The sequence below is a fragment of the Odocoileus virginianus genome, chromosome 7, assembly GCF_023699985.2.
Source record: "Odocoileus virginianus isolate 20LAN1187 ecotype Illinois chromosome 7, Ovbor_1.2, whole genome shotgun sequence".
Classification (NCBI taxonomy): Eukaryota; Metazoa; Chordata; class Mammalia; order Artiodactyla; family Cervidae; genus Odocoileus; species Odocoileus virginianus.
The window spans coordinates 30,910,001-30,932,320 of NC_069680.1; the positions used below are offsets into that span (position 1 = coordinate 30,910,001).

The following is a 22,320-nucleotide window of genomic DNA, read 5'->3' on the forward strand; positions in this document are numbered from 1 at the left end:
ACCTTGCCCCCGCTGGAGCACCTCCTCCACTCCACCTCAAAAACATGACACAGGCTGCAACCGCCTGTTTTTTTCTCCCTTTTTTTTAGGCTTTAAAATGATGCTAAGTTCTCCACTTTATCATCAACTGTCTCCTCCAAGTGCATTTCATCTATAAGAAATTCAGATGCTCGGGAAATTAAAATTTCAAAGATCTGCTGCAAAAAAAAAAATCAATGGGGCGAGATCAATGCTCATAGAAATTTCATGAACTTTGAACTGATCCGGGCCTGATGATGAGAGGTGGCTGGAGTTTCAGGCGGCTGACGGCTCCTCGTGCGGGCCGCACAGCCGAGAGGAGGGCCACGTCGGAGGTGGGTTTCTGCTTTCATATTTTGTCCGACAAAAAAAATTAATTTTTGGCCTATTTCAGCAACAAGCAAAGATAGAAAAGGCAGAGGCTGCCTCCCCCCACGCAACGCACAGCACCCACACTTCTGAAGAGCCCCTCACGCTCCGCACATTAACGCGGCCACGAAATGAAATCGGTTCCCTTAGCAGCCGATTGCAGGTGCAAATTAATATTGTAAAATGAAGATCGATACATGGACAGGGCCAAATCAATAGCGGCTAAATTATTGCTGCATTTTCCTCCTCATTCAAGATGAGTTGTGTTTTCCTCTCAAAGTCAATACTTTGCAGCTTTTCTCATTAATTTCTCAATAAATTTGGCAATGAATTTCAATCACAGAACTCGGCAGGGTGAGCCGGGCGCCGCGGCGTGCATGGGGAACACAAAGGCCGCGGCGGGCGGGCACCGCGCGCCAGGAGACACTGCCCCCAGCCGGCCCGGGCATAGCGGCACCGGCCCGCTCTGACTCCCTGAGCGCCGGGCGGCCGAGCCCAGGTCCCCACATCGAAGCAGCCTGGCTTTCCGGCGTCATGCCCGCCGTGGCCCTGACAGCCCGCGGGGCGGCTCGCGCCCACCCCAGGCTGGCTTCTGCTTCCCGGGACTCCCTCCCGGAGCCCCTCCAGCCAGGGAACCTTGTGTCGCCAGGACTTCTGAGGACGCAAGAAGCGCCGCACTTGACTTCGAATCAGAAGTCGGGCCCACCTCACCGCTCCGGAGGGGTGCTCCCACGCCCGGCCCAGGGCCTCCCTGCAAGGCTCCCCAGCACTGGCAGCACCCGGGGGCTTTGTGACGGAACATCAGACCAGAAAAGGGGACAGCGCATCTCCCTTGTTCCCAAAATAATACCCTTGCTGACACCACTGGGTGGCATCCAAACAGTTCTGTTTACAAACCTCGAGGAATGGACGATGGCTTCGTGGCGGCGTCCCAACCACGCCCACGGAGCCCAGAAACAGGGACCCCCGAGACACAGTCCCCAAGGAGGCAGGAGGGGTGGGGGGGCCCAGCCACCCCCCCTTGCATCCCCCCAACAAAAGTAGCCTCTGTCCACAGGTAGAAGAGTCTGAACAAAGGGGAAGGAGAAGGTGGCGAACGGAAAGTGTCCTCGAGAACAAAGGGCAGGGACAGGCCGGGTCCCCCGCCTTTAGGGAGGAAAGCTTGCGGCCTGCGTGCTCTTCCTCCAACAACATGCTCTGTGGAGACCCTTCTGGGCGATGCATCTTGCATGTGTGGGGTCAGTGTGAAACCTCGGTACAGACGTAAGCTGAGGGATGCCTCTGGAGTGCCCCCCACCCCCCACCACGGCTGGAGGCGGCCCAGCCCCCCAGGTGCTCCTCCCGGAGAGCCGTCCCCCTGAGTCACAGCACCTGTCCTACTCAGTGCAGGCGCACAGTGGGTGCTCTATCGTAACGATGAAGGGCCACAGTGACCCCGAGGACCTCCTGCAACACGAGCCCAATGGAGAAGGTTTATTTCCGTTTCTGACTTGGAGAAGCCAGCGTGAACACAACGTTTCCCGTGTGTCCACACACGAACTCGCTCACGAGTCTCTCTCAGCAGCATCACTTGTCTTACAGTCGGCCCTCCGTATCCACAGTCCTAAACCCTCAGATTCGACCAAGTGCAGCTATGACCTTGGATACGAAGGACTGCGCTGCAAGGGGCTCAAGCATCCATGGGTTTGGTCCTGGAACCTGTCCCCAGCACGTGCCAAGGAGGGACTGAAGCAAGATGGATGGATGCTCCGTGGTCCCAGCACAAGGGAGACCGCTCGGCCACACAGAGGAGGGCAGCACAGCGCGGGGGCCGTGGGCCATCAGAGCCCTCACCCAGGACCATGCACCCATCCAGACGGCCGGGCGCGCAGAGAGGAAGAGCTCGCGGCAGCCGGGGCTCGGCAGGGCTGGGAGCGGGAGAGGGGCTGCTGACGGCCGCTTGGGCGCTTCTGTCATGGAACGTTCTCCGTTAGTGGTCGCACAGCCTTGCGACCCTCCTAAGAACCACTTAACTGTACCCTGGAACGGGTGGACTTCAGGCTGTGTGAGCTACATCTGGAGGCACACACACGCCCGCCAGCCTCGTACCCGGGGAAGGCCTCTCATGGTCTGACTGCTGTTGGAAGGGAGTCTGGCACTTCTGTATAAGAACAGAGGCCGCAACTGGGGCGAGCAGGCCCCCAGCTGGGGGAGGGGCCTGGGGAAGAGACCCCCCACTCAGGAAGGATCCGCTGCCACCCCCAGTCCCCATGGAGGCATTTTTAACTCCCGGCTTTTCAAGGTGAATAAAGAAGAAAAGCAAGGCGCTAAGTCAGAGCCTTTAAAGACAGCGCCAAGGTCAATGTAAATACTGATACGGCCAAGGGTCCCTGAGCACAGCATCCCGGGTTATGTCTCTCAAGTAAAACAGTCCTGTTTCCTCCCAAGGGGCCCCCCAAACCCCCAAATATGTGGGGCTCAGAAGGCCTCTGGGACCTTGCCCACCCCCAGGCCCTGCCACCCCACCCAGACTAGCGCCCCCCAGCTCCCCACCCTGGGCTCAAGCCCTGCCCTGTGCCTGGAGACCCCGACCTGCCTGGTGACCCCCCGATCCGTCTGGAGACCCCCCGACCCGACAGGAGACCCCGACCTGCCTGGAGACCCCCCGATCCGTCTAGAGACCCCCCGACCAGCCTGGAGACCGCCGACCTGCCTGGAGGCCCCCCGATCCATCTAGAGAGCCCCCCCCCGACCCACCTGGAGACCCCGACTCATCTGGAGACCCCCAACCCGCTGCTGAGGTGCAGCCCGCCCGCCCCAGGCAGCCGTGTCTGCAGGGGTTCCTCCCACAGCCCCGAGCCCCTTCCAGGACTTCCTGGCTGTTGCTTCTCATCCTCATTCCTGAGCAGCCGGAAGGGGCCCTGGACGTGGCCGAGGGCGGCCCGGAGCCAGGCCCCAGGCTGCTTGCGTGAAGCTGGCTGGGTCTCCTGGGGGAACCCAGGAAAGCATGCCGCACCCCCAGCACCTACGAGGCGCAGGTGGGCCTGGTCACCTGCGGAGAACCCAGCCCAGGTGGGCCTCGGGGGGACGCCGGCCACGGGAAGCCACAGGTCAAGGCCTAGCCATGTGGACACGCGGCCTCCGCACCGCCCCCGACACCCAGCTCCCCTGAAAGACCACTGCTGCCCACGGTGTTTCCTGAGCGCAGGGGGGCCAGCGGTTGGGGAGGCGGGGGGTGGGCAGCATCCAGCACCCCAGGCCTGTCTCCGGGGGGCCTGTGGCCCCAGCACCTCATACCCTGTAGCTCGCACTAACAGGTCAGCTTTCAAAACCGCCTCCGTGTCGCCAGCCAACTAGCACAAGCGGCAAACCGCCTCCAGCCTGGGGACCGTGTGGCCGGATGCCGCGAGGGTCACAAGCACCCTGCGTGCGTGGTCATCCCCATGGGCTCACGGGCATCCTATGCTGGGGATGTGAGGGAAGGGCACTGGGTTGGTCCTCAGAAGCGGGTGGAGGTGACGGTCGGGCCTAGAGCAGTCGGCTGGGCCCCGGGGCCAGGCACACGGATTCTGAGCCTGGGCGGGACAGCCCTGCCACCCCAGGGCTGAGACCCGGAAGGGTCCGAGGGAGTCCCAGGCAAGGGGCATCCCCCGGGAGGATGAAAAGGGCTGAAAAGATGGGACGAAGTCTGGCTGAACTCCCCCACCTCCAGGCGCTCAGAGGCCCCGGCTGTGGTCCTCGGTGGTCAGCAGGTGCTCCAGGTGGGAGGGGGTCAGGCCCATGGAAGACTGGCCCACCAACAGGGATCACCATGTCGGGAGCTGGGGTCTCCGTGTGTGGAGGTGCAGACAAGGGCCCTTGGGAGAGCTGGGAAGGGCGGCATCTGGAGGGCGATGATGGCCCCACTGCCAGGCTGCACCTTTAAGAAGCATCCCCCAGAGACGATCCGCATCCAGCAGTCCCGAGACGGGCAGCGGCCCACAGTCTCCACGGGAGACTGTGTGTCTCACACTCAACACCCTCGGTGAGGAGTCTTCTGGAGCACACGCGCCCTCCACGTGCACCCAGGGCCCTTGTGCAAGCCAGTGACTGCAGGCTCTTTAAGAGCATTTAAAACCGCCTGTGTGTGTGTTTCTGGGGGTGGAGCACACAGCTCACGTCCCTGATGAAGACGTCCCAGGTGTTGCTGCTTTATTGAAAAGCCATCCTAAGAAAGAATGATTCAGCTTGCACTTTTTATGGAATACAAGTGAATAAAAAAGGCCCAATGACTCAAATGATAGTTTTTTTAAAAACGTCCTTTTTGTCAGGGTGAGCTTTTGAGATCCAAGCCTCAGCCTAGAGCCTAAAGTGAAAGTCGCTCAATCGTGTCCGGCTCTTTGCCATCCCATTGACTGTATAGTCCATGGAATTTTCCAGGCCAGAAAACTGGAGTGGGTAGCCTTTCCCTTCTCCGGGGGGCCTTTCCAACCCAGGGATCAAATCCCGGTCTCCCGCACTGGAGGCAGATCCTTTACCAGCTGAGCCACCAGGAAAGCCCCAAGACCTTCTCCAAACAAAGGCTTCAAATGAAAACCTGGGCAGCCCCGGACTCCAGGGCGTGCCCGCTCGCAGGGACGTGGAGTGAGGAGGCCCGCGGCCCCTGAGAGTTCAGACAGGACTGTTCTTGTTCCTTCTCTCCCGGGACCACAGGCCGGCCTGCTGCTTCTGCTCCTGGTCAGCAGAAGGCCCACAGCTTCCTTGGTCGGCTCTCCACTGAGAAGGCTGATCGTCCGGCCGCTTCCTGGTCTCCCCCGGACGCGATGGGAGCTTCTCCCCCGGGTGCGCACGGCTTTGATGGGCGCACCCCTCCTCGCTGCCTTACCCCCCTCTCCCGTCACTCCCAGTCGCCCCCCTGGGCTTTGAGAGCGGCCCCAGAAGCAGGTGGGCGCCCTGACAGACCAGAGACGCCAAGTCAAGTCCCAAACTTGCCCTGTCCCCACGGGGCGAGGGGCTGGCGGCCCGCGGCCCCTACCCCCGCCGAGGGGAACCCGTGACCCCTTTGTCCTCCTGGAAGACGAATGGCTGTCTCCTTTCGGCTCCATGTCGTCAGGTTCGGTGCTGAGAGTCAATACCTTCACCTTGACATGGAAACTTCCTGATTTATCAGCCGGCTCCCCGCCCGGGTGAGCGCGGCCCCGCCACGCACAGCCATCGGGCTTCGGGAAGAGCAGCCTGTGGTCACAGCACTTGGAAAACAAGCAAAGTCCCTCTGATGACAGACAAATGTGTCTTGTTAGCAACTGCCCAAAAGCGCTTGACTTGTACTAATAACAAAAAGGCCATGCTGGTCACCGTGGGTCCAAAGACGAAGCACCCTGTCACCAGCCTGGTTGGGAAATTAGCAAATAATGTTCTTTTCCTTGATAAATGGGTGACAGCTTCCTCTCACCAATCATTTCTAACATTTTGATGCATGCCTATGATCCCACTGGAGGAGCAGAAAAGTTTACTGGCCCTCAATTTTCAGATGATGAATGGAGCGCCTCTAAATGTGCGATTTCTGGATGAGGTATAGTTCATTTTAAGCAATTCTAGTAAATGGGTGTCACTGATTAGGACAAATCGTCTACTTGTGCAACAGCACACACGGTGTGTCTCATTCTCCGGCCTCCTCCGAGACGGCGGGCAAGGGGACGGCAGGGACCTGGGAGGCCTCGCCGCCCGGCTCCGGAAAGGGACGCGGGGCTGGGCGAGCGTCCCCCACACCACGCCGCGTGCTGGCGCACTCACTGGTCGCCTTCTGGTCCAGAGCGGGGGCGCACCGTGCAGACGACCCCAGGGGGCCTGCCCCTTCCTCTGTGGCCCCGAGGAGCCCCACCAGTGGCCCCAGAGACAACCGGGGGTCTCTACACCATCCCCGCCAACAGGGACAAGCTCATCCCCTGCCCCAGCTCGCAGTCAAGGACAAGCAAAGGTGGGTGGGGCGGTGAGACATCCTGCTGGAGTCGTGCGCCGTCTGGGGGGCTATCTCAGCTCTTGGGCCCTGAAGGGGTCTCCCCAAGCTGCTTTTCCACTTGACCGCCTTCATGTTAAAAGCAAGTCTGTCTGTCCTCCGGGGTGGCAGAGGTTGCCACTGACACCATCCAACTGGCGAGCGGGGACCAGCAACAGCCCTGGGTCCACAGGGTCCCCGCTGCAGCCAGAAGTGCCCGGAGAGCCGCTGAGCGCCGCTGGGCCTCGAATCACAGACAGGATGGGTAGCCCAGGAATCACAGACATGGGCTGAAAGCGTCCCCCGAACCCCAAACCCGAAATGGAAACACCTCCCCCACGTCTACCTCCATGGTCAAAAACTGATCACCAAAATAATCAGGTAGCTTTACACTGAAGGGGAAGGAAGGCGTGAGCAAACAGTTTAGCAAAGTAAAAATAGTATGATTGGTGGGAGGCAATTAGGAATCGCCTGTTCTGTGGACACAAGTAATCTGTTTGAGAGGCGCCGGGCTGGGAGACAGCGGGTTGGCACGGCGGTGGCCGGAGGGTATCGACTCCGCTGCGTGTCATCGGCTGTTGACAGAGTCACGTCTGAACGCACACACAAGAACTTTAAAACACTTCGGAAACGCCCGCGCCCTTCGAGAGGCGGGGCCAAGTGTAGGTTAGGTAGCGGAAGGCTGCCAAAGGACGCGGCGGCCCCGGGGAGGGCCAACAGCCAGCCCTGCTGCCAGACAGCTCCCGAGACAGAGCGGTCCCCCTACCCCACCCCCGCCCCCGCCCGACAAGTCGCCAGTTTTAAGCCAACTCCCTGGGAAAGGCCCTGATGCTGGGAAAGGCCGAAGGCAAAAGGAGAAGGGGGTGGCAGAGGATGAGACGGTTGGATGGCACCACTGACTCTAGGGACATGGGTTTCAGCAAACTCTGGGAGGTATTCAAGGACAGGGGGCCTGGCGTGCTGCCGTCCATGGGGTCGCTGAGAGTCAGACACGACGGAGCAGCTGAACAACAATAAGAAATGATTTTTTTAAAAAAAGAAGGAAGCAAACACCATGTCAGGAAGGACGAAAACTGCTGGCAGTCACTGGCTGAGTGACGGTCTCATGTCTGCACGGCACATCTTCGTGCAGAAAGCGGCCGTCTTCCTGTCCCCGTCTCGTCCACGCTTGGCCACCGAGCCCGGTCCCTGCCACTCCGGCCCTGGCACGGCCTCTGCCACCATCCTGCTCAGTAACTGAACTGGCTGTGCCCATGGCAGGCTGCGTGCTGACGCCTGGCCATTTGTGATAATTCCTTTAATTGAGCAAAAGCAATCTCTAAACTGAGGAGGGGGGTGGTCAGCCACACACTCGGGCGCGAGAGGGCTACAGGAAGGGCCTGCGGCGGCCACCCGGTGCCCCGTGGAGCCACGCCCGCAGGTCAGGCCGCCGCCACCCCGCTCCCGCCCTTCCGTGTCACAGGGAACCCTCTGTCAAACAGACACGCTGGGAAAAGGGACGCTGGTGATTGTGCGAAAGCACTTCATGCTCGCAAACGTTGTCTGTAAAAGCAGTTTTCCCTCGAACATAATTTCAATTAGAAGCATACAAATTCCAATTTGTCTTAATCGAATAACACCGCAATGCTTACATTCTAATTAAAAAATAATTTCTTTTATTGCTCTGAACAACTCGATGTCTTTCTACTGGCTGAAATTATAAACGTGAGACTGTTCTCTCTGGCCACGGAGTTTCTCAGGTAGGATATTCCGGGACTATTTTAATTATTATTAAACGAGCAAATGATCCACTATTAGACAAATATTAAAACAAGCATTGCACTCAGTTATTAATTTGCACTGTTCACTTTTAAATGCAGCAAATATCTCATTAATTTAATTTTAGGTGGCCACCCGTTTATATTGCATTTTACAGTGTGGAAGGCAATTCACTATTAACTGGCAATTACATACAGAGTGATTGTTAATTCTGCTCCTAAGTGCTAGCCGCTTGAAAATTGTTCTCTCTCTCTAATTTTTGACCTTCTTGCAACAGGGGTGAGGCGCGCTGGGAATATGAAGGACTGGTGCGCAGGAGCTGGACATGTCACTGTGACTCGTTCTTTTAAGTCACTGTGCTAATCAACTGCACTACTGCTGCCTCCCAAGGTGATTCTGCCTTTACCAGGGCTGAGAGCAGCCGGCGAAGGGGCCTGGCCGGGTGGGCTCGGCCTGCCCCCCGCTGCACACCCACTCTGGACTGACGCATTGGGTCTGGTTCAGAAGAATCTGGGGTTTCTCAGCTGCTGTAAACAGCTCGTTTAGACCTTGGCCTCTGGTAGGGGGTGGGGGGCCTCCTCGCCCCCAGGCCTGGCGGCCTCACCCAGGAGGGCTCAGGGGTGATACGTCCCCGTGGGCTAGGCAGCTGATGGGAGCCAGACGCCCAGAGGATGGGGCTGCCCGCAGGGTGTCCGGCCTCCAGGAGGGCTGGCACAGCCTGCAGAGGGGAGCAATTCCCCATGATTGCGCCTCTGTCCCTGTCAACTCCAGGGCAGCACAAATCAGACAGAAGCTTCCAGGTCAGACAGGTTACGACCCCACCTTCCCTCCGCTCCCGGAGAATGCAGGGCCCCCTAGCCCTGACACACGTTTGAAATGTATGTTCCCGTTAATGATGGGGGAGGCGTAGACAAGCCCCCTGCAGGAGGGGGCCTGGCTCCCTGAAAGACTTCACTGAAACATCCATTCACAGGAGAACCCTTTGTGGAGGAAACCCCAGAGCCTTGGACCGCTGGGACCCCGAACGTCGGGTCTGAGAAGCCCCCTCACCGTGGTGTGGACACAGCATTGGCCGCAGAAATGGAAGATGGGCACTGGGACATGGGTGTCCCTGGAATGGACTCAGGGACACTCACTCCCCTGCGGGCAGGGGGCCTCTGGCCAAGCAAGATTTTCTGCCCTGCTGGGGGCAGCTGGCTAGGGAGAGCCACCCCAGTTTCACCCACCACCCCCCATGGCACCCGAGTGGCTGGGCCTTGGCCCTGGGAAACCCACTGCCCGTGCCGCGGTGCCCGCATGCCCTCCCTGCAGCCCTGACGCCCAGCTCAGGCTCTCCTGCTGCGGGGGCCACGGTCCCCAGTAGCCCCTGGAGTGCTTAGAGGAACCAGGCCTTCCTGCCATCATGTCTCTTCTGAGTCAGCACCCTGACCACACCCTGCGGGTCTCTGCACCCAGAGCCCACAGGTCAAGAACTGGGCGTCTGGAGAGCCACGGGGGTGCGGCCAGGAGGCCAGACAGGCTGACGTGGGGGGAGGGTCCCTGTCCATCTGGGGCAGGGCTGGGCGGTCCCACTGTCTGCAGATGCCCCCACCCGCCAGTGCCTGGCCCGACCCAGCACCCACATGGCCCGTGGCCACTCAGAGGCCACCAGCAAATACACATCTTTTCCTCCAAGGGACCTGGACGCCTCAGGTCACACACGCACCCAGGGGGCAGCGGAAGCGGGGGTCAAGGGTCCCCCAGGCCCCCCGGGCAGGACTCAGGGGTCAAGCATCCCCAGACCACCCTGGGCAATGCCAGGCGGGGTGGAACGGGGCACACATTGCCCACATCCTGAGCTCATGGCCAGAAACCCAGCAGGGTGCCCACAGGCTGGCAGTGGCCATGCAGAGGTGGCTGAGCGCTGCGGGGAGACAGCCCATCGAGGACCCTGCCCCCCCTCCCCCACAACTGGCAGCCTCAGCGGTCCGTCCACCCAGGAGAGTCCCCGCCGTGGCCACGGGTAAGAGGCTCACAGGACGCCCCGGCTGCCTGCCCCACTTCCCGGGTCTTTATTACTGCTGGGGGCCTCAGTGGGGGGCCGCTGTTCCTCATCTCCCAGTCTCACCAGGGGGCCCGAGCTCCCGCCCTGGAGGTGGGCATCCATCAGTGCCCGCTCCGCTTCATCCCCGGGCCCCAGGCGGCACGCACTTGCTGAAGGGGCGGAAATTGCCCCTCCCTGCCCTGCTGACTTGCTCAGAGCTGCTTAGGGCCCTATTGGAGGCCGCCTCGCCCCGTCGAGGACTCGGGCGCCACCACAGCCCAGGCCGTCGAGGGTCTGGGCGTCTCTGGACACAGCAGCCCTGCTCTCAGCCAGGACCCGAGGCCGGCGCAGGCCTGGGGCGACATTGGGCCGGCCGGAAGAACTTACACTTCGCATCTGATGCGTCCTAAAGGGGGCAGGGGGATGAGTTACCTCCACTCCTTAACCCACCCCCGAGTGGAAGGGACCTCAGTTCTACCTCGTCACCCACCCGCTGGACTGAGGAGAGGCCCGCATCCCAGGGGGGCCCAGACCTGCCTCCTGGGCGCCCGGCGTGGGTAACGGCACATGGCCAGACCCCGAGGCTCCCGCAGGGGCCTCCCGCCACCCTGACCAGGTGAGCAAGTGGAGGCCGCCCTGTCTGAGAACAAGCCCTCATCCCCCAGGGGTTCAGCACACGGGGCCCTCTCAGACGTCCCAGCCTCTGCGGGCAGCAGGACCAGAGGCCCCAATGCGGACGAGCCCTATTCACTGTGTCTTTCTCAACAGCAGCCTTGGACGCATCATGTCCTCCAAGCCACCTGTGTGCAAAGCACTGTGGCACATGGCTTCCGGATGACAACCAGGATGTCAGAGGGGACCCTTCCTGGTGATGTCCATGTGCCCAGCCCCGCAGATAATTCAGACCCTCCATCAGCAGCTGGGTGGTATGCGGTGTGAGGCTCCAGGCCAGGCAGAGACCTGCTTCTGTTATCCACAGGTGTGCCTTGGGGACACGGCCTGACCTCTGGGACCTCATGGGGCAGCCACCCCTTGGATGCTGGGAATGTGGTTACCGACAGCCCACCACCTGCCTTTACAGGCGACATGGGCAGGACCACAGACGGGGCGAGGGGACAGGTCCTGCGGCCCCAGGGGTCTGCACCTGTTCACGGCGTCACAGCAACTGGTCAAGGATGCAGAGACTTCCCTGACGACACCACCCCCTGGCTCACCCGCCCATCCTCCCTGCAGAACCTGTGCAGGGCCCCCGCGGGCCATGGAGAGGCCCTCCTGGATCGGGAAAGCTGGAACGGTGGACTCACCGGTGTAGACAAACCGCCCCGGAGCACCTTTACAGAACTGCTTGGACTTGTAGGACAAGGTGACTTCGACAACTCCAGGAATGTGCCTCGGTGGGGTCTGGACGCGGATGGCGTGGGGCGTGATCAGCTACAAGAACCATACAGTGAAGAGGCCTTCAGCAGCGCTGGGCGTAAGAGGCGGACACTTGCCAGTTGGACATAATTACCAAAAATGAGCAAAATTGGACCATCGTCTTGGAATGCTCCCTCTGAGCAGTCACCCAGACTCAGGACCTACAGTTGTGCTTTCAGGGAAATGTCTGCAAATGATCCCGGGTGTAGTTTGCAGGAAAGGCCACAGGGCATCATTCATAAGAAAATTGCCACCATGTGTCTCCTTAAACCTGCTCCTAGTAATTCTAGCACTAATTGTTCCAGGGCACTCGGGACCTTCGACGGCAGGTTTGAAACCCCAGGGCTGGGGTAGTGGGGGGGGGGGGGGGGGGCTGAGTTCTGCACCCGCCCACCGGAAAAGCCCCTGCCTCGGGCGCACTGTCGGCTTCCAGGGGATCGGGCAGCGGGCAGCGCTGTCAACCTAGTGTCAGACGGTCCACGGACAAAGCCACGGCGGGAAGCGGACCGATCTCGCGGGCTTACCTCGCTCCACACCAACATCGTCCCGAACACGACTTGGAGCCCGTCAAAGAAGTTGTCTCCGATGATGATCACAGTCGCGCCCCCCGTGGTCCAGCCTTCGCTGGGACTGATGGCCTTGATGCACGGAGTGGCTGCTCACACAAGACAAGAGAACCGGACCTCAGCGCCCACCCCGCCGCCACCACGCTGCCCGCCTCCAGCCATGCTGGGCACCGCGGGAGACGGGCGGGCGGCCACTCCTCCGGGCGGCACGCAAAGGGCAATCGTAGAGCAGCATGTTGATGCGTTTAAAGCAAACCCTTAAATGTTTTATAAAGCAAAGGCCAAGCCACGGAATACTAGTGAGTGAGGAAAAAAAAAAAGAAAGCGGCTTGATATAGCAAATTATGTGTCAGGGCAAATATGACGATTACAAATGATTAAGCATCGCGTGCATGTGGCACGTCGATTTATCTGCTTTGCGGGCAGATCTGAGCAGAGTCAATCAAAGGCTGTTGGGGAGATGGAGGAGCGAATGCCTTGCATTTCGATTCCTCATAAGCAGCTAATTGGGTTGGGTTTTTTTCATCCGCGAACTTTGCCTTTTGGTTCAAAACTTCATTTTCCTCTGTCACTTCACAATTACTACTTTTCACTTTTCATCAGGGGAAAAAAAAATCAAAAGCACGATATTAATACTTTTGTCAAAGGTACACATTTTACATCTAATATTGTTTGTCGACAGGAATCCCCAGCCACTGGCCTGACCTCCCTTTGTCTCCGGAGCGCTCGCATTTGCATGAGTTATTACAATGCTGCTGCTCGGGGCCTGCTGGGGTGGGGGGGGGGGGTGGGGGGCGGGTAGACAGACCGCAAGGGAGGGCACAGGGGAAAGACCAGGAGGCCCATTCTCCCAGCAGCCCTGCCTCGAGCCTGCGGAGGCCAGGCTGAAGGCCACAGCCTCGAGGAGGCAGCTTTGTTCCGGCCTCCAATCGGCTCTTCTGCACAGGGCTGGGGGCCATCTCCTCCACCTGAGAGGGCCTGTCATGGGCAGAGACCCCACGCGGAGGGAGCTGATTGCTGGGGAGACGCGGGGTATGGCCCCCTGACCAGCAGGCCTTCTCTGCCAGGCTGGGCACCGTGGTCGGGATGCTGGGCCTCTCTGTCTGTATCTTTGGTACAAAGGAGAAGAGGCCTGTGTGATGGGTGGCCATGTGGCCCCTAGGATCTGCCGGGTCTCCCAGCTGATGCAGTCTGGACACAGCTACGGCCCAGACAGTAGGCAGCACGGGCCTTAGGTCCTCCGTGGACGGACAGGGGGAGCCCCCAGCAAGCCCTGCCCCCTCCCCGTGTCACCCTCATCCTCCCAGCATCTAGGTGGGGGGGACGCTGAGGTGTGCGGGAGGTGGAGGAGCGCGACCCCTGGCCCGAGGGGCCCTCCCCATTCACTGATCTTCCACCGCTCGCGACAACCTCGGTGGATGTTTGTCCAAAACACAGTAACTAAAGCTTCGTAAACACGCGGCAGCTTGACGCCGCAGCCCCCACCCGGCGCCTGCAGAGACGAGCCTCCGAAGGACACCCGGGCCTCACTAGGCTGTCCATCCCAAGTGAGCCCGCCCGCCCCGAGCAGCTCAGCTCCAGATAAAGCATGTTTTAGACTCGGGGTCAGGTCTGGCCGCACGTCTTCATAAGCAGGACTTCCTAGAAGCCCGCGCGCGGCTCCCTGACGGGTCAGAGGCAGCGGCAGACGCGGGAGTTAATCACGGCAGGTACTGGTGTTGAGCCGGGCCGACAGCACCTTCCTTTGTTTGCTGTAATGTTGGACTAGCGGGGGCTCTATTTGCTCATCCCCGCGAGGCTCCCTCGGCAGCAGACGCGCAGAGCACACACGGGGAGCCTGCCCTTAACTAGCGCTGTTGACTTCATGCTAATAAGTTCATACAAATTTTCATTTCTGAGGCTTCCGAATGACATTTGCTTTTCTTAATTGCATGGAGAGCATTTGAAAAGGATCAGCTCTCTAAAGACTGACAAGTCCCCTCCAAGGGGGTGACCTTCATCAGCACAGCCAATTATGGCAAATAATTCACAAAAAAAAAAAAAATTACAGTAAACAAATTTACTTTGGAGGTGAGAAAAGGAAAAAAAAAAAAAAAAAACTCCAGGATCTCCTGCCCTCACAGGAGGATGGCTGTCTGGCAGCTGTGGCCCAGTGGAGAAGCCACAGCTCGGCTCCTCAGCAGAGAGATCCCGGGGCCGGCCTCGCCTCCTCCGCGGCGATAGCCATCTTCCTCCTGCCTGTATTTGCATACATTTCAATGCACACAGAGAGAGGGAACATGTGTTCAATGGGAACCATAGCAAAATGAATTACACAGACAGCGTCCGAGATCTAATGATAGACGTGCACAATACACTCGAGCAGATGACGGGAGCTGGCACCGCGGCTGAAGTCGGGCGAGGAGGAGCAGGGATGCGGCGGGAAGGGACTGCCCCCCACCCCCCTCCCCCCCCCATCCCCGTCTTCCTCCTCGTGCTGGGATGCAGCCCTGAAGACACCGCCTGGTCAGCCCACTCTTCCGTGTGGCCCAGACTTCCTCCGGGGGCCTCCCGCCCTGCTCATCTGACCTGCACCCAGACTTGCTTTAACTCCAGGAGCCCCTCTCAGCTTGCGGGGGAGAAGGGCACCCCAGCTTTCCCCCACCCGCCTTGGACACACACGGGAACGGGCTGGTCTGGGAACCAGGGTGCCCGAGGCCTGGGGCCAGCACGGGCAACTCAGAAAGTGAAGGTGGATGCCACCTGAACCCTGATATGCTGACTGAATTGTTGGGGTCCCCCGGCCTTTCTGTGGGGGGCAGGGGGGGTTTCATCCAGGATTCTGTTAGTAAACAGCTTCCTGTCCTGGTTCCTGGTAATCAGCAAGCTCTCCCAAGTAACACCACAGCGCTTGTCACCTTCCCTGCATTCACAATATCGAGGCCCTCCAACAGGCCTAATCTTGCCTCATGAAGACTCCTTTGTTCTGCCTGCTAAAATGTCTTGTAATTGTGCTCGAGATGTCCAGATGGCTGGCTGATACTCCAGCTGATGGGATTATACCTTTTACCTCTCCTAGGGCCATCTGTTCCCTTAACTCGCTAAAGCCCCTGCAGCCTGGCTTCCGCCGTCCTCGCTGCATAAACCTAACCGCATTACGGCACTTGGCATGCAAATCGCTCTTGCTGCAGGCCGGGTGCTGGGCAGGGCCCACGCAAGGTTTAAACAGGGCTGGAGTCATTTACGAAGGGACAAGTGACAAGGAAAAAAAAAGAAAGCGCGGGTTCTTCTGGGCCACGCTGGAAGGCATCACGGTTGTTTTCCGTCGCTTGTGTTCAATACTGTAAATAATCTGCCTTGCTTTCTTGTGAGCTCAGAGGACGTGATGGCAGACATCCACGGCAGCAGGGGGAATTAGTTCACTTGGAAATCATCAGCGAGTGTGTACACACTGCTGGTGAATATTAGATGATTGGATAATGAGGTGTTAGCCAGGAGAGGCTGCATAGAAGCCCAGATCTGTGCTTTCTGGGGGCAGCTCTTCCTTAAAGAATGCAGGCCCTGTTCAAAGCCAAGATGGCACCCAGGCAGAGGAAGACAGGGACTGACGCAGATTGGCCGGAAGCGAGCTTCTTAAGCGTCGGCCTCGCAGGGAGTGGGGGCAGCATCTCTCTTGGTCCCAGAGAGACCCCTGTCGTGCTGTGCGGGGCACCTGAGAACCGGCATCAGTTACAGAGCAGCCAACAGAAACCTTCCCCCCGACGGCAAATGCGTTTCTTAAAGACCTACATAGGCCAGTTCTCAGAGTCACCTATTTGCATCTTTCACTTATGAGTCATTTTTGGGGGTGGAGTAAGATATTCCAATCTCTTGCAAGAAACTGACTTAGTTTAAATGTTGATAAAAAAAAAAAACCCTGAAAAAACTAAAAAAAAAAAAAAAAAAATTGAGCCAGACTGCTTCTCCAAATAGCTGTTGATTAAGTTGGGTTTTATCTCCAAGGTACCCATGAGTGGCCTTTATTTTTCTAAATGCTATATTTTCTGCTTACAGTCAAATGCTTTTTCATGCTACTTACAAAAATAAATACTGGTACTTTGCTCAGATCATAATAGCTCATTAGAGGAGGCTGATTTTGGACCCAGACTACAACCGAACACCAGAGGGCCGTGGGGCCATCCTGAACCTATCACGTTGCCAGCGCTGGCCCTCTGGGGAAGCAGGGACTGAGGACTGGGATCTAGCCTTCTTAATTGTGAACCTCATTAGTGATGGTTACTAAGCAAAACACACACCTACCTTCACTGCGGAGAAAGGAGATAAACAGTACGTCACAGATGCTAATGACTCTGGCGCCCAGGGCGACCTTTAATTATTATATTTTTGTTCTCTTACACCTTAGTCATTAATGTAGAAAAACAAATTAGTTTATTTTTGTGGACTGCAGCAGATTCATAAATTGTCTTCCAGTTCTGATGTCTGAATTGTGCTTCGTTCTGATGATCCACACGGGCTCCATCCACTTTCCTGTGAGCAGTCTGTCCGCCCCGAACCCAAGACCTCAGTCTAGAGAGTCTGCCTTAAAATTGCTTAGTCTACGGGCTCTTTCTGCTCTAAAGAGTTTAATCATGCCATTGTGTTTGCAATTCACTTAAAAAAGGAAACTCACATCACTTTCCCCACGCTCTTATTGGTCAGGATCTCATGCTTCTCACGGACTCTATTATCAGGGACCAGACCTTCCATTGGGGGGGTGACACATGGAGGTACCTGCCCTCCACAGGGAGCAGGTGACAGGGTTGCTTGGAAAGGTCCGTGTCTGTGTTTCTGGATCCTGACTTACAAGCCTATCACCCTTACTAAACTTCTTCTCATTCAACAAGCAAAACAAGAAGTCCATGACTTGGAAGCCTTTGGTACACATTTTATGCTGTGTTTTTTTTTTTCTCGTTTCCTCCACTCACGCCCCCATGTGTGGACACAGACACACACACACAGGCTCTCTCTCCATGGAGGGCCAGGAGGTCCCCGAAGCCCATGGGACCAGGATGTGAGCACCCCCAGCAGGAGCCCAAAGCCTCAGGGATGACCCGGATGGAGGCTTACAAGAAGCCAAAAAAAAAAAAAACACATGAATTAAAACTGCAGGAAATGCTCTAAGCAAAAGAAAGCTTAGACACAGACCAACCAATAAAGTGAGGGCCACGGGGGTGAGGAGGGTGGGAAAGCTGAGCCCCCGACCCCGCCAGCGAGGGAGGGGAGGGGAGGGCGCCGCCCTGAGGACGTGGGCCTGACCAGGGAGGGGCAAGCGGACACAGAACAAGGACAGAAAGGATGGCACGGAGAAGAGGAAGCATCGCAAATAAAAAGAAGACGCGTAGCGTGTGCCTACCATTGTCCAGATAAGAAGGGGCCGTACCTTCTGACGGGTCCAGGCGGCGGGCCCGGCGCCCGTGCTTGGAGTTGTTGTGCACAAACATGTTGTCGGACACGGCCAGCACGTGGCCGTCCACGTTGACCGTGGTGGACACGACAACCTGCGGAGACAGCGTCGGTGAGGCCCGAGCCCCGCAGCCCCCGGCCCCCGCGACCGCTCCCGGAGCCTCCCCGCAGCCACGGGCGCGCGCACACCACCTTTTTTGGCTAATGGGGTGGGTGGGTGGTTTTGTTGTGACTCAAGATTGCTTCTCTTCCAAACCCGCTGCACTAATTACAGTTTAATCTCCTATTATGCTAACAAGTGAATTCAATTCAGAGGGAAAAATTCTTCTTCACCATTAGCTGCAGAAACACCCCTCCAGCCACTTATCTTAAAGCTACCGTTTTGATTGATCTGTTCACATATTGATTAGATAGTTTATCTAATTAAAATGGGTTCACTGGAGACTGTCCTTCCTTGAGGAGTTGTGAGAATTCAGAGTTGCCCCTGCTTCTCTCCTCACCCCACCCCCCAAAAAAGGCTTCATAAATTAGAAGCTGTTTCTACTGCCCACATTCTATCATCACATGAGCCCAGGTCAATGTCACAGTTACAGCCCCAGTCTGGTAATGAACATTTTTGCATCTGAAAAGACTGAGCTAAATAGGAATAAAGTGGTTTCCGAGCAGGGAAAGTATTGTTTCTCAAGTTCACGGTGAGGAAGGCAAGGACCACTCTGTCCAGGGAACGAGCTTCCTGATGGAGGGATGACTCGGCCCTGATCCAGGTTCAGGCCCTCCCCAGTCTCAGTACTTCACAGGAGTAAAGGAGGAAGTCACGCCGGCAGGGACAGCCTTGCTTCCACGGAAACCGTCCCCGGGGAGCTTGTGACAAGCACCCCAGAATCGGTACCCTCGCCTAACTAACGACTCAGGAAACAGGAAATGACACCGGCCTTGAGATCCTCCTTGGACAGAGGGGCTCTGCATAATGCATTATCTCCGGGAGACCTGGGATAGCAGAGACGTGAGCCAAAGCCTGGATCTGGGGTTCTTGTTCAGTTCAAGCCCCGGTTCTTGTTCGGACAGCAGGGACGGCCAGCTCCACCTGGAGAACCACGGCCTCACGGAGGACAGCTGGGCAGGTGCAGGGGCACCAGGAGGTGGGCACACGTCAAAGCCTGCCACACAAGGTGCTGAAAAGCCTCAGCCGTGGTGGACCTCAGTTAGTAAGGAGCCACACACGCGAGATGCAGGGGAGAGTTGGGGGGAGATGGAAGGGAGCAGGGCAGGGCGGCCAGGGGCTTGTGGGGATTCTTCACGCTTTCTGTGAAACTTTTCTGTAAACCTAAAACTGCTCTAAAAACAAGTCTGCTAGTTTAAAAAACTGACAGATAAAACTGATTATAAGGAAAAGGCTTTCAAAAAGGCAAAGCTACATATTTATATGTCAAGGTATCTGTGAGTAACTGATTCCTTATAAAAGTCTCAGGACCCACAAGAAGACGGTGAGGTAGGACGAGTACCCCCAGACCCTCCACTCCCCAAAGGAAGGGGCCACCTTCCCGGATGGCCCTCTCTCACCGTGGGCGCTGCCAAGCTTGTGCAAGTCTCCAGGGCACAGGCCCCTCTGAGCTTCAAAATAATGCCAGCACCACTGCCAGCATCCCCAGGTCCATCCCCAGGGGTGGCCCTGACCCCGCTCCAGGGCCACTACTGGCCTGGCAGCCTTGATGCCAGGGTCACGCAGATGCCCTCCGGGCAGCCTGTCTGCCAGACCCCACCCTGGGCACAGAGGGGCCTCGACCAACACGCCCCCATGTAGGATGCAGAGACACAGAAGTAACCCCGAGCCACAGACCTGACCCTCTCTTTTCCTCGACCGTGATAAGTTCAAGAAACAAGAAAGGGTAAAAATAAACACACAAAAAGACACCATCTCTGCTCTGTCGTCTATATAGGTCAGTCACCAAGGGAAAAGTGTCGCTGAGCAGAGAGCAGGTTGGCTGTGTTCTGTCTCGCAGCCGGCCGGCCCCGCCGTGCACCTACATAAAGGTCCTGAGACCGAACGGGCTGGAAACGCGTGCAAGCCTGACCTGCTGCTCAGCTCAGCTAAGCCCCCCGAGAGGCAGGGCGAGCAGCTCCAGAGACTGGAGGAGGCCTTTCTAGGAACTGCCAGCCCCACGTGTGCCCGACGCTGCCTGTGGCCACTGCGGAGCCTCGTGTGACCTCCAGTCTACCTGATGGACTGGTGTGGAGCCCCGTGCCCATGGACGGGAAGCAGGCCCGCTGCCTGCAGGAAACACGTGACTCCTGCATGTGACTGTAGGCTGGCCGCCGGCTCCACCCCCTCTGACTGCTCGGCTGGATGCCAAGACAGGGATCCTGTGTTTCACCCAAAGACTGGAGCATCACTTACACTTCTAGAAAAGCCTTGAGTGATTTGATGGTAAACTAGTCTAAATGCCAAAGAAGAAGCATTTGGCAACACCCAGCCTAGCAATGGTCACCCACGTTCTTCTCTGGCGGGTAAGGACTAGTTCTGTGTCCCGGCCCAGATATTTTTACGATGAAAGTCAGTAAAATAATCCATCCTGTGTGCTGAGCACCCTTCCCCTGAAGCCACCTCCTGGTCATTCACAAAGGCAAGAACGTGACCGGATCGTAATTTATCCAACTGAAAACCAACCAAACCCCAAACTAGCTCGCCATCTCACTCCTTGAGAGCCAATCCTGGGATCTGAAGCCAAGCAGAGGACAAGTCAGCCTGGGTGCAGGGACGCAGTCCAGCTCTTAGGCAGGGAATCAGCGGATTCCTGGGAGGAGGGAAGCTGACCAGGGGGAACATCCCGCAACTGGGGAGGCCAGCCTGGAACAAGTCCAGCCCCTCCATGAGGCAGCCCCTCGGTCCTGGGAGGGGACCCCACGTATTACCCAGCAGTCCTCCCCCATGACAGACTTAGCCATCCCTAAGGAAGATCTTCAGTGTGGCCCCCAAAGTCTAACCAACCAAGCGAGGAATGAGTGAGGGAACAGACTGAGGCGCTAACCTTAGGAGGACTTGACTTGAAAAGATCCTTCAAGTCTCTCTGGAACACACTCATAGGATGACCATGGTTGAACATAAGACAGACTCCAACCTAACCTACAGCTCTGATTCCTCTGATTTCGGGCTACCCTGCCGCCTAACATGCAGCGCCGGGCAGTGCGCCCACCGCAAGAGGCATGTACACACACACACCCTCATCAGAGCAGAAATGCACATCATGTTTCCAGGGCAGACTTCACTCTGTCATGTGTCTCAACAGGCTCCACGGCTCTGGCCAACGCAAGGTGCCACATCATTTCAAAGCATTCGATGTAAAGGTTCTATCAAATGAACCCATCCTGGTTTGCACTCAGGCCCCTGAGAACTAAACATTGACTCCCAAACCCCCTCACAGCAGAGAATTCGACTTGCATATTACAAGTGCAGACCGCGGTCCAGAATCGCGTACCTGGAATCTTCGCATGTCCCGGGGGTTGCCTGCATTCTTCAAACAGTTCTGATTGCACTTGAGGAAAAACTTTAGAAAGAATCTACAAAGATACAAAAAATGGATATTTGTTAGGGTTATGAGACACAGACACAAAGTTTTTGAAAGGTACTCTTGCCTGGGGAGCGGGGGAAACAACCCCACGCCTTCTGCTGGCTGCCCTGTAGGGGGCGATAGAGAGCAGGCCGGGGGGCAGCCAGGCAGGCACCCCCAGGTCCAGCGGCCAGTGTCTACTGTCTCCACGTGTGGAAGTGACTTACATTTGTCTTGACGCCTGGGGCTTTTCCAAGCTCTAAAATAACAACTGTGGCTTAGATTGGCCATTTCTCACCTGGATCTTTGCACAACCATTAACCCCTGGGGATCTATCCACCCTAGACAGGGCTGCCAACTTCAGCAAATAAAAACACAGGATACCTAGTTAAATCTGAATTTCAGATAAACAACAAATAATTTTTTTGACAGGCCTGTCCCAAAGCATGCATGCATACTCAGTTGTTCAGGCGTGTCCAACTCTTTGCAACCCCATGGACTGTAGCCCACCAGGCTCCTCTGTCCATGGGACTCCCCAGGCAAGATTACTGGAGTGGGTTGCCATTTCCTCCTTTAGGGGATCTTCCCAACTAGGGATCGAACCTGCATCTCCTGTGTCTCCTGCCTTGGCAGGCAGATTCTTTACCATTAAGCCACTTGGGAATCCCAAAAGATATATCTATCCTTAAAAAAAAAAAAAACTGTTTATCCGAAATTCAAATTTAACGGGACGTGAATTCTACCTGGCCACCCAATCCTAGGGGCCACCACTGTGTGTTGCCACACTTTTAAAGAGTTTTTCAAGTTACAACAAGTACACGTCTTAAGAGAAAATTGGGGATGCTCTTTTCAGGGCGGTGATGTCTATGAAAGGCCTACGTGTGGTTTTAAGGGACTGATCAAGGCCCCCCAGGTGTGGCAGGGAAATGCTCGCTGTCCTGGTTGGAGAGCGAGGCGGGATGTGGAAACAGTTCTGCTCCCCACCAAGGCCTGGTCTTGTTCGGAAGCATGACATTTCAGGGGTCCCCCAAGTGTTCTGAATGCTGTGACAAAGACATCACCACCTCGTCCTCCCAACGCCCACATGCTCTGAGATAGACTTGGACGCCCTGATTCATGATAGAGGCGCACAGACCCCAGGAGGCCTGGCTGTACCCCCAGCCATGGGAGAACGGGGGGTGTCTCCTTTCAAGAAGGCCAGGGGCGTCCTGAGCCCAACAAAGCGGGGCCTCAGGGCTGACACACATCCAC

The 22,320-nt window shown here is 57.1% G+C and overlaps 1 protein-coding gene and 1 long non-coding RNA gene across 14 annotated transcripts in view; one reads left to right on the forward strand and one right to left on the reverse strand.

Moving 5' to 3' along the window:
• The window catches only part of LOC139035911 (uncharacterized), a 1,689-nt gene extending 971 nt beyond the window's left edge, over positions 1 to 718 (forward strand). Inside the window, exon 2 of the long non-coding RNA XR_011488562.1 lies at positions 90 to 718. This is a non-coding gene — a long non-coding RNA (uncharacterized lncRNA). The remainder of the gene's footprint in view (positions 1 to 89) is intronic.
• The window catches only part of EBF3 (EBF transcription factor 3), a 118,473-nt gene that overhangs the window by 18,021 nt on the left and 78,132 nt on the right, over positions 1 to 22,320 (reverse strand). For 8 of the 13 annotated variants that reach the window (XM_070470427.1, XM_070470431.1, XM_070470426.1 and 5 more), the window contains exons 7-10: positions 20,998 to 21,079; positions 17,475 to 17,619; positions 12,062 to 12,192; positions 11,426 to 11,552 (exon numbers count right to left, since the gene is read on the reverse strand). In XM_070470427.1, the coding sequence (XP_070326528.1) occupies positions 11,426 to 11,552; positions 12,062 to 12,192; positions 17,475 to 17,619; positions 20,998 to 21,079 (485 nt within the window). The remainder of the gene's footprint in view (positions 1 to 11,425; positions 11,553 to 12,061; positions 12,193 to 17,474; positions 17,620 to 20,997; positions 21,080 to 22,320) is intronic. The other 5 variants (XM_070470429.1, XM_070470434.1, XM_070470435.1 and 2 more) reach the window with 1 other exon arrangement.